General features: G+C 38.8%; 1 protein-coding gene across 1 annotated transcript; it reads left to right on the top strand.

The window, feature by feature from the left end:
* The first annotated feature begins 3,084 nt into the window (after positions 1-3,084).
* On the top strand, positions 3,085-12,332 carry LOC139132001 (failed axon connections homolog). The gene is made up of 5 exons (XM_070698355.1): positions 3,085-4,958; positions 5,476-5,676; positions 7,020-7,228; positions 7,783-7,902; positions 9,745-12,332. The coding sequence occupies exons 2-5, from the start codon at positions 5,669-5,671 to the stop codon at positions 9,891-9,893; spliced, it is 486 nt and encodes a 161-aa protein (XP_070554456.1). The 5' UTR covers positions 3,085-4,958; positions 5,476-5,668; the 3' UTR covers positions 9,894-12,332.
* The last annotated feature ends 792 nt before the right edge of the window (positions 12,333-13,124 follow it).

Genomic DNA, 13,124 nt, shown 5'->3' with positions numbered 1-13,124 from the left:
CAGTCAGTTCTGGCCATTATGAAGATAGTGATACTGAAACGGATGCGCTATTTTGCGGGTTGCGGGCTGCGGGCTGCGGGTTGCGGGCTGCGGGCTGCGGGTTGCGGGCATGAAAAAATGTGTGATTTTTGGTATCATTTTCGCTAGTAGATAGAATAAATGCTAAAATAGTATCTAGATGTATTTGTTTATGGAATAAAAGCCGTGAACTTCTTGAATAATGCCGTTATTTTAGCTTACATCTGGTAAAGCACCACCAACGTCAAAATAGTCCATTTCCCATCCAACATTCGCCGTTGCACAGCGCACTGCGATCGAAGCTTTCGAAATGATATGACTGAACACGGATGAGTAATAATATGAACACAAGACAGATTTCACAACAACTCGCTATATTAACTTTTTATGTAATGATTAGGACGGATAGTTTAAAAGTAAGTTTCGGATCGTTGACAGCACAGATGAACTGGGAGATGAACTTCGGTTCGTTGAAACTCGACACGCCTAATAATTTGTTACTTTTTCATAGAATGCCATGCCCTTCTCACACTTCAGATTAGTTCAACCGCCGATAAAAGCACAATTTTCAGAATCGTTTTCAATGCCGTTTAAAATTATTTTATTGTGGTGAACACGATAATAGTCCTAGGAAACTTTTCATAGTCACGCTGGATCAAATGCATATGGAGCGACTATCATGCTGCAGGTGCAAGTCATAGAATATGTTCATGATATTAGGAGATACACAATTATGAGAGCTGCAGAACACAAACTCATCCAAAAATATTCCTATTAGATCGATTCCTGAAAATAAGTCAACGCACCGACGTGTTTTTCCCGCTGAAATTCTCGCGTAAAATGTTAGCGGAATGTCGTTCTCTGTGGTCGTGACCTCGGTTGAACCGAAACGGCAAAGTAAGCTAAGTCCATTGTCGTACGTCTTTTTCTTTTTAGAGATTTCATGAAAAATACACGGCATTTAATACACAACACTTCTACGCTTTTTGAAGTCAAATCTTTCCTTACACATTGCATTTAAGTAGGCATTGTTTAATTTTCTGTATGTGTTGCCCTAGAACCGAATTGTGAATAGATGCATTACAAAGAATTTACTTCCTATGGCCTGATACTAGAAATGTAACAATTTTCATTCCGCGATAAGTGGCGACATTTCCGAGGCGCGAATTTTTTTGTCAGTCTGGTATTATTTCTCACTCACATCCATGGCAAGAAAGAAAAGTGATTTCAGATCCCAAATTATTTGTGATGGCCAGCAGCTCGGAACAAATAAATTGGTCCTCGGAATCGCCGCTTTTAGTTTAGCAGATTTTGATTTTTTTCAGAAACATGACGTATTTTCACCCACTTGGTATGGTCTGTTATAGCATCTTTAGTCCAAAAAATCAATTTTACAGCATATTGTTTTCAACAGCCTTCAAATGTACAGTATTATGTTAAAATACACAATATGGAATATGTTGTGTTTCATTAATTTTAACCATCTTGACCTGATGTTGAAAATATGGACTTGGCAGGAAAAGGGATACTGTACGATAGACCTGATCATGATTATTGATAATAGACACCTTCTAAAGGTTTTATTTCTTATATACTAAATGCCATATTACATATATTAGAAATCTAGCCATAATTCTAAAAACCCGCAGCCCGCAGCCCGCAACCCGCAACCCGCAGCCCGCAACCCGCAACCCGCAGCCCGCACTTTAGCAGATACCTACTGAAACTGACTTGAGTGAAAATACTCTAAACTCAAAGCTGGGCTCGGTCAAGCTTCAGAACTCAGAAATCTGGAGAAGCTGGAGTCTACAAAGTTGGCACACCTCCAGCCAGAACACCAACAACAGCTGAAAGAACCAATCCATGAACATTTGTTCCAAGATGTTCCAACGAGGACAAACATCATCTACCACAACGAAGATGTCTGCGACAGTAATCCAGTGGAACAACATCCAGACGGACTGAATCCTGCGAAAGCGGAATATCTCCAGGAGGAAGCCAAGTATTTGCCGAACAATGACTTTATCGAACTCAGTAAAAATAACCGGACTTTGCCGTGCATACTTTATGCCAAATTCAAGTGCCATTTCAAGTTTCCAACAACAAATTGCAAGAAGATAGTCATGGGACATCCTGTTTGCTACTTTTCACGCAAATTTAACAAATCTCAGAGAAACTACTCTACAATTGAAAAAGAGTGTTTATTTTTGATATTAGCTTTACAGCATTTTGAAGTTTATGTTACTTCTTCAAATCAGCCAATAGTGGTTTATATTGATCACAACCCTCTTGTTTTTCTGCAGAAATTTAAAGGCAAAAATCAGAGATTGCTAAGATGGAGTTTAATGTTACAGGAGTTTAATCTTGACATTAGACATATCAAAGGCCAAAGCAGAGACAATTTAATTGCAGACGTCTCTCTCGTATTTAGAGTTTATTGTTGTTCACTTTCAAGAAACTTTACTTTAGAGTAAAACAAAATTTGAGTACTTAAATCCTTTCAAGATTACATTTGTAAAAGAAAGATTTTTCTTTGAAAAATTTTCTTTTTTTGAAGAGGGGGGTGTGTCATGTAGGTCATTTACCCCACACTCATCATGACCTGAGTTCAATCAGTCTAGAACATTCCCAAGGTCACTGCCCTTGATGACCTCACAACCTTGAATTCAATTAGTCATGTTTGGAATGTTCTGGAAAGTTGATTAGTTGTGTAAGGGAGATAATTTTAGAACAGTAATTAGCATGTCAATAAAAGTTCTAGATTGTTCTTATATGCCTTTATAAAAGGGACGTGCACAGCTTCCAGTCAGACTTTTGGGGATCGTGTCTCTTGTGTGTTACTAAACTCCAGCAGTAGTCATTCTCAAGACTTTTCAAGACCTTCACTGCCAACGCTGGATTTATACTGTGGACTTTGTGCAGCTTCAAGCCTGCAAGGACTGTTCATTCATCAACTGACTGTTACAACTCTGAGACTGGAGCTTTGCCATCCCAGCTGAGATAAGTAGTCTGTACACTTTTAAAGCTTGTACTCTATCCCTGACTTAGCAATTAGTTTTTTTTTCGTAATAAATTTTGTTTAAACGTTAACTGCTGAGTTCACCCTTTTGTTCGGTTTCTCTGCACGTAACAGAATCGACTAGTGTCATCTCAGGCTTAAATGACACCAATATTAACCAATCTTCAATACATCGTTCGCTCTGAGTGAAACAAGTCTCTCTTAATAGACTCACAGCAAAGCCATTTATAGTAACGGTAACTGGCATTTATTATTATAGTACTCTAGTACATTCTGTAGACAAACATTGTAAAGTTTGGATAATATTTTCACACTAAAAGTAAGCCACAAGGCTTATCAGAGTGAAATAAAAAGTGGCCAATCGAGATAATCTATGTTATCACAGACCCCCTATGATCGATCTCGCTAGTGCACACTTCTAAAAGTTCAACCAAGATAGCGCTCCACGGCTATTGCGATAGATAGGGTACATCGTATTATTATAAGCGCAGTGTATCAGTAAAACGGTTGACAGAGATAAAGGGCATTTAATTGATTTATGGAAACATAACACGTCTGATAGTGAATTTAACTTAGAGGTTATCACCCAATATCGCCCGTTCCTGTGTCGTATCTGCAGGACTGTCATTTACGCTGTTAAATGACACAAATCACAATGGAGGTGTCAGTCACAGCTGTGTGCAGTCTCAACCAGTGGGTGGTACAGTCGGTTGCTATAATATTTTGTACCACTACTGGGTCGTCAGGAAGTATTCAAGGTGACTTTGCTTTGCCCAAAAAATGAATTGTGCTGTTCCGATAAGATGGTTTTCGACAATAGGTCGGCAGGCATTTTTTCCAAATATTTTTATTTTTAAATATGCATTTTCAGGGGTTCAGGGCGATCAAACACTGGCCACAACATTTCCAGAAAAATGTATCATGCACATAAAAGAAAAAAAATAAAAGACATCCTCGATTCAAGCAAAAATCAAATGCCAAGTAACGAACCGTGATTTTACGGTTTTTTCTTGCGTTTTTACTTCCGTGTTTACGTAGCTCTAAAAGGTTTAGGGTATAGGTAGGTAAAAATAGGGTAGGTCGGGTTATTGGAACAGCACATTTTTTGTTCGGCTTTATAGGGACAGGATTGTTTCTGTGCCCTGTGAATTTGTCTGTGTCTGGATTGCTCGCTCGCCAGATGCTCTGCTATCTAGCTTTTGTTTAAGGATAGCTGAAATCTCCTGTGGATGATTTCTTTATCAAGATGAGTGGCAGAGGACGAGAAAACCATAGAAGTTTCAGAGAGAATGAGACACGAGCTCATTTATCATAGGGAGTAACGATACCATGTGTAGAGCTAATGTCAAAATCAGCCAAGATCAGCTGTTAGGCTTGATTTCATAGGTAAAGTTACTTGTATGATGGTGCTACTCTTCTCCTCTCTCCTCTATGAGTAAGTATATACAGTCTCCCTATGGCTAAGTATATACAGTCCCGAAATGTTGGTGGACCAGAAATTTTCCATTCAAGTTTCGCTATATGTAGGAAGTCAACATTCAAGTTTTTTGTCAAAATGAAGATTTCATTTCTCATCTTAAAATCTCTGCACTTTAGTGTTATGAGATAAATATCTGACAGTTAGCAACAATTGATACTCAAGCAGCTACCAGTAGAACAGTTTTTTACAAACTGAAAAGAAGTGTTCTGATATGGAACTAAATTGAAGTGTTCCATGTGTCACCATTGATCAGTCAGTCGAATACAGCTTCACTGAGAGCAGTTTTTCTTAATCAATGACAGACCAGGGGCGACTGTGGCATACCCAAACGACACTGTGATTCTATGTGGTGTTATCCGATGGAGAGATATGCCATGCCTTTTATCACCGTTTCCTCTAAAGTTAGAAACGTACTTGAAGTTTGCCAAGATTCCATACAAGGTAAGTTTATCAAGAAGATGATGAATCATACCCATAAACTGGTAGATTTGATTTTGAATATGTGAGAGCGGCAGAATGGCCTCGTATGGGATCCAAGACGCTCTGATGCCTCTGAGATCTGTGCTCCTCAGAGTCCAGCTCACGATCTCAAAGACTTGGTTCAGACCTCAAAGTCTCATAAATAAGACTCAATCTTACATGCAGTTACAATATTTCCTCATACAACTGTAAACTATCATTTTCAATCTGCGTATACTTATTTGAAACCGTTTTTGTTGAAACTATAACCGCGACGCAACTTGCATTCTGAATCCACTTCCAATTCATTGTCCATAAAACACCGCCAAAGAAATGTTGTGTGCCTAACTTTGCTGTCAGAATTGCATATAAAATACTCCACAGTCATTCTAGTACAAGTATGTACAGGGTATTCAATTTGTTTCCCAGTGTTTCTCTCTGGATGATACTATATGGATCCAAAAATGATATAGCTTTTAAAATTGCCACTACATTTCAGGTCGTCTTGGGAAAAGGTAAAGGAGAATCTCCAAAGGGTAAGATACCATGGATCGAATACAATGGTCTCAAGATTGGCGACAGCAGCCTTATCATCGAATTTTGAACAAGGAATTCAAGATTGATCTGAACAAGAATCTGAATCCAGAACAGAAAGCAATAGGGAGAGCTTTTCAAAAAATGGCGAAGAGAACATGTTCTGGTACGCCTCTTGTTCAACAAATTTAGGATTGAAACTTTAGGGACCGTTCAGTTTTTACGGCCGGGGGGGGGGGGGCAAAATCCAGGGGGGGGTCATCATAATTTTGGAATCCACGAAGGGGGGTCATCACTTTTTCACTGGTAGGAAAGGGGGGGTCACCACATTTTCAAAAACATAATATCTACAATACTTTATGCCATGGCCATGATCGACCCTCTTTACCGGCGGGCCGCCTTCGGCGTCCAACTACAATAGTATACTTTATGTATTACCCATGACCCTCTTAACGGGCAGACGCCTTTGCCGGCCCACTCTAATTGGGTTTACTTCATGCAATGGCCATGATCGACCCTCTTAACCGGCGGGCCGCCTGCGGCGGCCCACTACAATAAATTGACTTTATTGTAATACCCCATGACCATCTTAACAGCCGGACGCCTTCAGCGGCCCTGTTCAGTAAAGTTTACTTCGTGCAATGGCCATAATCGACCCTCTTTTTAACCAGCGGGCCACCTTTGGTTGCCCACTAGAATAAAGTTGACTTTACGTAATGGCCCATGACCCTCTTAACCGGAGGGCTGCCTTTGGCGAACCACTCCAATAAAGTTTACTTTATACAATGTCCATGGACATAAGTTGTCTATGGAAATGAAGTTCAAAATTGCCTTACAGTCGTCCTAATTAACAGACGTTTGCATGGATGTGGCTGAGAAGTTTGTGCACTGGCATCTCTGCTACACGAATAAAGTGCGCCGCGTACCGGAGTTCAAATCCAAACCGTGCGGGTAAATTTGACATATGGGCTTTGGTTATTTTTCAGCGGGGGGGGGGGGGGGGGTCATCAAATTTTTTCGTCTGACAAAGGGGGGGGGTCATCAATATTTCGCGAAAAATGATGGGGGGGCCTATATTTTTTTGAACAGCGGCGACAAGATTTTGCCGCCCCCCCCCCCCGGGGGTCCCTTACAACTCAGTTTTCGCTGTTCATCTACTATCATCGGAACTGCACTCAAAGGTCGTATAGGACTAATATGAACAATGTAAATACTGTATCCAAGTACGATGGAATTGATGAAAGTTAAAACATGTCGTCATAATCTACATCGTATAATTTAAGTGTTGCAGCTATGATGATGAGATGCATCTAGAATTCGTGCACGAAATACGTTGTTTGTAAACAAGAAACTCGCACAGGCGCATTTCAGACGACGGTTTCCCTTAAGGGTTTTTTTGCGAAAAGTGATTGGCAATACATACTTGTACACCTATCTGTGGGAGTAACCCTTTAGGAATGCGATGTACACGATATCAACATCAGTGAATCATTTTAATATTTCCTTCAGGGGCCATCCACGCTGGTTACTTTTTCAAGATCATGAAGAATGGCCTAATATTGGTAGAGAACTAAAATATTTATGGAAATACCAGCTCATGCCTAGAAATAGGACGACACACAAGAAACATATGTATGGCCATGGAATAGGACGTCACACAGAACATGAACTATTTTCCATCGTACTGAAAGATCTGAAGGCACTTTCAACATTCCTTGGTAAGTTTTCAACAGGTGCTGCAGTATATTGAGAATGGCTGTCAAGAATATGGTTAATTCGGTTTATACTTTATTATATGACCTCAATAATATTTTAAAATCATAGAATTTCGTGTATTTCTTGAATTTTTATCATTTTCAGTTCGCAAAAGATGCATACATGAGTTCCATTAAATCATTTTATCTTTAACCATGCAATAGTTAAGAGTCATTTTACAAAAATGGTTTCCCTCCATGAATTCATTCTTGTTTGTAGTTTGACACAATGTTATAACACAATTCATTTATACGTTTCATCATTTTGAAAATGTTTTCTTTCAAACATCACGACAAAAAGTTTTGGAGGATAATTTGATCAATCTAGGGGACAGTGAGCAGCCAGACAAATACCGCAATGGTCCGGATGTATGAAGGACTCTAAGTTTATACTTAAAATGCAACTGTGCTACTTACATAACGCAGGAAATGTATCTAACATGATTAAGCTTCCATTATTTTTTAAGATCAATGTATGAAGGTTGAGTAAGATAAGATTGCTGTCCAATTTTGTCCAGGTGAAAAGAAGTTCTTGTTCGGTGATGAACCATGTGAGTACGACTGCGCAATATTTGGTCAGCTTGCACAACTATTATGGTGTCCCTTTCCTGGTTCACCACAACAGATTTTGATGAAAGGTAATGGATTGATCTGATATCATATAGCCTTTCCTCCTTTCCTAAGCCTTACAGATGTCAGTTCAGTGCATACGGCTGGTTTTCAATCGGGTTCGAACTCAGAACATAAGGCATCCAATCGCCTATCATTTCATGTTCAAAAAACCTCTTTTTTATGATTATACATAAAGCCCCATTAGCTGCATATATAGCTGTTGCATTTCGCCCCTTCCCCAATACCATCCAATCTTCAGAAAGATGGTTTTGGTTCCCATTATTACGCAACATAGTCTTTGAAAACGTCATAATTCCAATTTTTAGTGAAAGATTATTTTGAGTGTTCACAGATCATTGCTCAGGGCGGCCGTATATGACTTGCAAGTTGAAAATTCTTGAGTTGCTATAATCTTAGTTGTCTGTTCATTACCATGGTTCTGTGGTCATGACACTTTGGAAAACATTGGTTGCTGTCGATTTCAAACCATTGAAAGAAAATGTAAAACGATTCAACATATGTGGCTTTAATGGAAACAAATATCCCCATAGGGAATTGCAACAAAGTCAGTCCCAGGGGTAGGGGTGTCTTGTCTAAGGACAGGGTTCTTCCTGCTATGGTTATTTTATTTTAATAGTTTTTACTATGATATATATTGCCAATAAAGAGTTATATTACCAACCTTTCTTTGCAGCTTTGGTGTCTTTGTCTTATGTTAGCGCTGGTTTTGTAGCGATTTCTTTTTTCGTATTTACGTCCTTTGACAATCTTTAGCGAAGTTTCGTCACTGTGTTGCGTCTATTATCTTACCAGTTTGATTGCGTAATTCGCTAAGGCAAGCAAGGGTAGTAATTTAGTCTACCGGTATTATCTGAGGAGTTTGAGTGCCTAATTTGCCAAAGTAAACGAGGTAAATTACTAATCTGTGGACGCAGTCACCAGATTATCACCGGATTAACTTTGACAGAGTCAACAACGTACGCACCAGCAAGGTATATCTTCAGTTATACCTTGCTGGTGCGTTCGTTGTTGACTTTGTCAAAGTTAATCCGGTGATAATCTGATGAGAGCGTCCACAGATTAGTAATTTACCCTTGGTTACTTTGGCTAATTAGGCACTCAAACTCATCAGATAATAGACGCAGCATGTTGATAAAACGTATACGCAAGATTGTCAAGGGCAGTGCTAAGCTAAGACCGAAACACCAAAGGCTGGTAGAATATATCTTTATTAGCGATACAACGAAACAACTACCCACCCTGGGGACGGACATGTAGACAACCCCCTGTGATATCCTCACAATGACACGTGACACCATGTAGATGCCATCATTCCTTCTCTGAATTTTTTTTCAAAATCCATTTGATACTTGGTTAGATTGATACTGAGGGGAAAATCTATTTCTTTCATATAAAATTTTTTGTTATGTCACAACACTCACAGGCGGTTCTTTATGTTCTGACAAATAGAATATTCTCCATCTCATGCATTCTCCAATATCATCATCACCATTTATGAATGTGATTCAACAAAAAAATATTTTCATAACAAAGTGGGCAACAAAAACTTCATCAGATTATCAATCAATTTCAAATATTACTGTTTTCCATTCTTATATTGGAACTTAGCATGTTAGAAAGGGTAAAAATGTCTTTACAAAATACAAAAGGTCAGATCATATGTAAAACGCAAGTTAGTGTACTGCTGTAAATGTATTATACAATAATAATGCCGTCATGCCAGTCCACTCTTTACTTGCTATATGACAGTGGAACTTTGTGGAACTCATGTCAGCAGTTTATCAGTGAAAAGAGTTTGTTTTGAATTTGTGTCAACTCTTAAGGAATTCTGATTTCCAAAATTTTAGGTGAATTGAAGAATCTTGAGGAGTACTGCTACAGAATGAAAGATCGGTGTTGGCCAGACTGGGAACGGTGTATCTTGGGTGATAACGTGCCGATAACATCATTCACCATGTGCAATGCTGCAGATCCCTACATCTTTAAGGAGGAATAATTGCACCGTTTGTCATGACATCCCAAAGATGAGATTCGGAGACACCGAGATTAAAACTTTTTTTTCAAAGACAGGAGATTGTGATTTTTTCATAATTCCAAGTAATGGAAGGAAAGGCTGTATTTTGATCAGTCTGTCAGTGACTTGCCATACACTAACATGGTGGCTGTATTTTGATCAGTCTGTCAGTGACTTGCCATACACTAATATGGTGGCTATATTTTTACAAGAAAACTTATTTGGTGCATTTTTGTGACTCTTTTAATGTATAAATCTTTTAGAAGTTTATCTTTTCTATAATAGTATTATTATGGTAATAATTTCTTTATGAAGCATTTATATCCACTGTGAATAAAGTGATCAAAGATGCTGCCTAAAATTTACAATGCTATTAAAAATAGATGTACGTAACATTAGAAATATTCACAGCTAAAAGAAATGTATAAAATTGTGACTTACCTGGGACACATCAATACAATCTTTTTTCTTTTTACATTTTTAGGTTCTACATTATACTTTTTTTTGAAAAATTCTCCAAATTTCTTGTAACGAATTCATGGTATACTGCCAGGCTGAGAGCGTGTCGGTTAGCCTTTGATGGCCGCAGACCGTGTTACGTCATAGAGTTCAACGATGGTAGTTACCATTGCGAGCTTTGAAGATACCGACCGAAACTTAATTATCGGCCACTTGAGAAATGTGCCAACATTTGTCCCCTAGGCTATATTCACGCACGTGTGAACGGACGATTTCATCTGCGACAGTCGTCAATGGAAAAAAGAACCGTTATAGTAAAATAAGAATGAATAAGTAATTAGAAGTATTCACAAGCAGAACTTGTCGGCGAATGCAACAAAATTGAAAAAAATGGCAATCAATAATGTAAACTATCTTTGCTAAATACAGCAACAACTGTATGTGTTCTATCGGTGGTGACCACTCCAAGTTGAGCATTAGAATCCAAAGCGTAAGACTGCACTTCTACCTGCAGCGAAACCCTACACAAAGTTATGAACAGCAGATATTTATAACAATGGTCACGTGACCTCGGGCTTTCCGTTCGGTACACACGTCTCTACATCTAACCAAACTCTTTACATCCACATAACATTTAATCAAACAAAACAGATAAAAAAATCGACGTATATACACTAAACTGTCTTCTTTGATAAAGGCCTTTTCAGTTTATATTCTGTAGATTTACATCACTGCCACACCGGGTCACTTTTCACGTAGTCTACAATTCAGTGATCAGTTCAAATGGTGACGATTTTAACATGAAAGCTAGACTTGAACAGATATCCCAAGGTGTATAGAGTAATTTAGAAAAAAGTCCCGTATGATATTTTGGATTCTCATTCTAAACCCATAGAAATATATGCTGTGTTGCTCACCGCGTCGCCTCAGTTGGCCATAGGGACCATTTTACTTCTTGGAATACAACAATTTTCCAGTGCTTTTAACTTTTCAAACCATAGACCCTCGAGAAAAACTTGGTCTATATTCAAACTAAGTCACCGGCAAATCTCATTATCTCCAATCATTGCTAACAATCAAAAATGCCGAATTTCTGACCACTGTCATTTTTCAACACACCTACTAAAAGCATAGCTTATGACGTATCCTCTAACGACACCAAGCTTCAAAATAGTTGAACGACTGCATATTATAGTCATCGTTCATTTCAGAAATCTTCAATTATCAATCAATAATATTCACTTTTAATTTTCTACCACTCAAGTTGTCTTTGGATACATTACATACTCAGAGATCACCGCCCCGAAATTTGATTGTCCTACATTTCGGTACTTCATACTGTTCGGTTTAGATTTTCTTGTTTGGGGCAGGAAACTGCCATCAACGATCCACATCATTTTTCAACCGTTATATTTGTAAATGAATTCAAGGTAGATTGAAAGCGTGCAGGTTAAGTTTGCTAACAAATATAACAAGCATTCTGAATGACAGTGAACTCACTCATCTATACAAAGGATGCACCGGGCCCATACTGGAAAAAGTCCAGACAGGGGACTATCAAATAGTAAAGAAATGTTCGTGCAGTTCTGAATCAGGATTAAGGGGAACTTCAGACCACAGTACGCGTAGATGGAGTAAATACATAGATCAGGCGACACAGGAATTAACGTTGCGCTCGAAACTTTATTTCCCCAAGTCAGCCTGATGGCTGCCTGGGGCAACCCTTAGCTCCGAGAGCCTGGAGATATGCTCACTCCAAGGCCCCAAAGTCTGCTCTCAAATTTACAATACTTTGTCGACAAGAAAACTTGCCAACGCTAGTTTCACAATGATTAATACGTAGTATGCATGAGACATGAGACATGTCACAACACCATTGTTTTAAATCCAAGCTGTGAAAATATGAAAAGCGATACTTAAGAGCTACCGTTCTGATAAAAGTTCGACTACATTTAATTTCTATTGTCCAACCTTGCGTGAGACATTCCATGCATAATCATAGGAATTCACGAGACACGCGGGTGCCATGAATGGCGCTGCCAATTGAATTTAAACAGAAGAGACTTGAAAATGTAATTTGCCGCCAATTTTGAAGAATTACACCCCCGGTAACTCGTGGGAATTCAAGCCCAAGTGGCGAAATGTTGAAATTTGGCGAATTACTAGAATGAAGATTTACAGTAACTGGTACAAATTATAGAAACATGACAGGACTATAACGAAGTCATCAAACAAAAACGCTGAACTCTGTGAAGTGAGACAGTTCACGGCCATCAAACTCGCACCGAGCACTCTGAGTATATAATGTATAGGCCCTATTACATGATCCATTGAAAAGTAGAGTGGTCCAACGATCATCATTTTTGGGATGTTACGAACAGATGCTTGCAGATTTATGCAGTGGGCGATGACCAATTGGCAGTCGACAAATAAATGATGAATCTCTGTAGTGGCGGCCGTACAATCATATAACTTGTTCGTTCTTATTATGTAAATGTATTCGTTGGCAAAGCCAGTGGTCAGAAAAACCAACCTTTGGGATATTAGAGAGCAATAATTACAAACGTCGAGAGCGACGGGTGATCGACTAAATTTGAAGTCGTCGTATAGTAGTAATGGTAAACTGGTTGAACTCTATGGCATAACACGGTTGACGGCATCAAACACCAAACCGTACTCCCCGACCGTGGATTACATTAGATATACGATAATGAAATCAATATTTTGGTTGATAATACGGAAGGCAGGTGATGA

This window comes from Ptychodera flava, chromosome 4 (genome assembly GCF_041260155.1).
Source record: "Ptychodera flava strain L36383 chromosome 4, AS_Pfla_20210202, whole genome shotgun sequence".
In the NCBI taxonomy this organism is placed as follows: domain Eukaryota; kingdom Metazoa; phylum Hemichordata; class Enteropneusta; family Ptychoderidae; genus Ptychodera; species Ptychodera flava.
The sequence above is the reverse complement of the archived record's forward strand: the minus strand, read 5'-3'. Positions and strand labels throughout refer to the sequence as shown.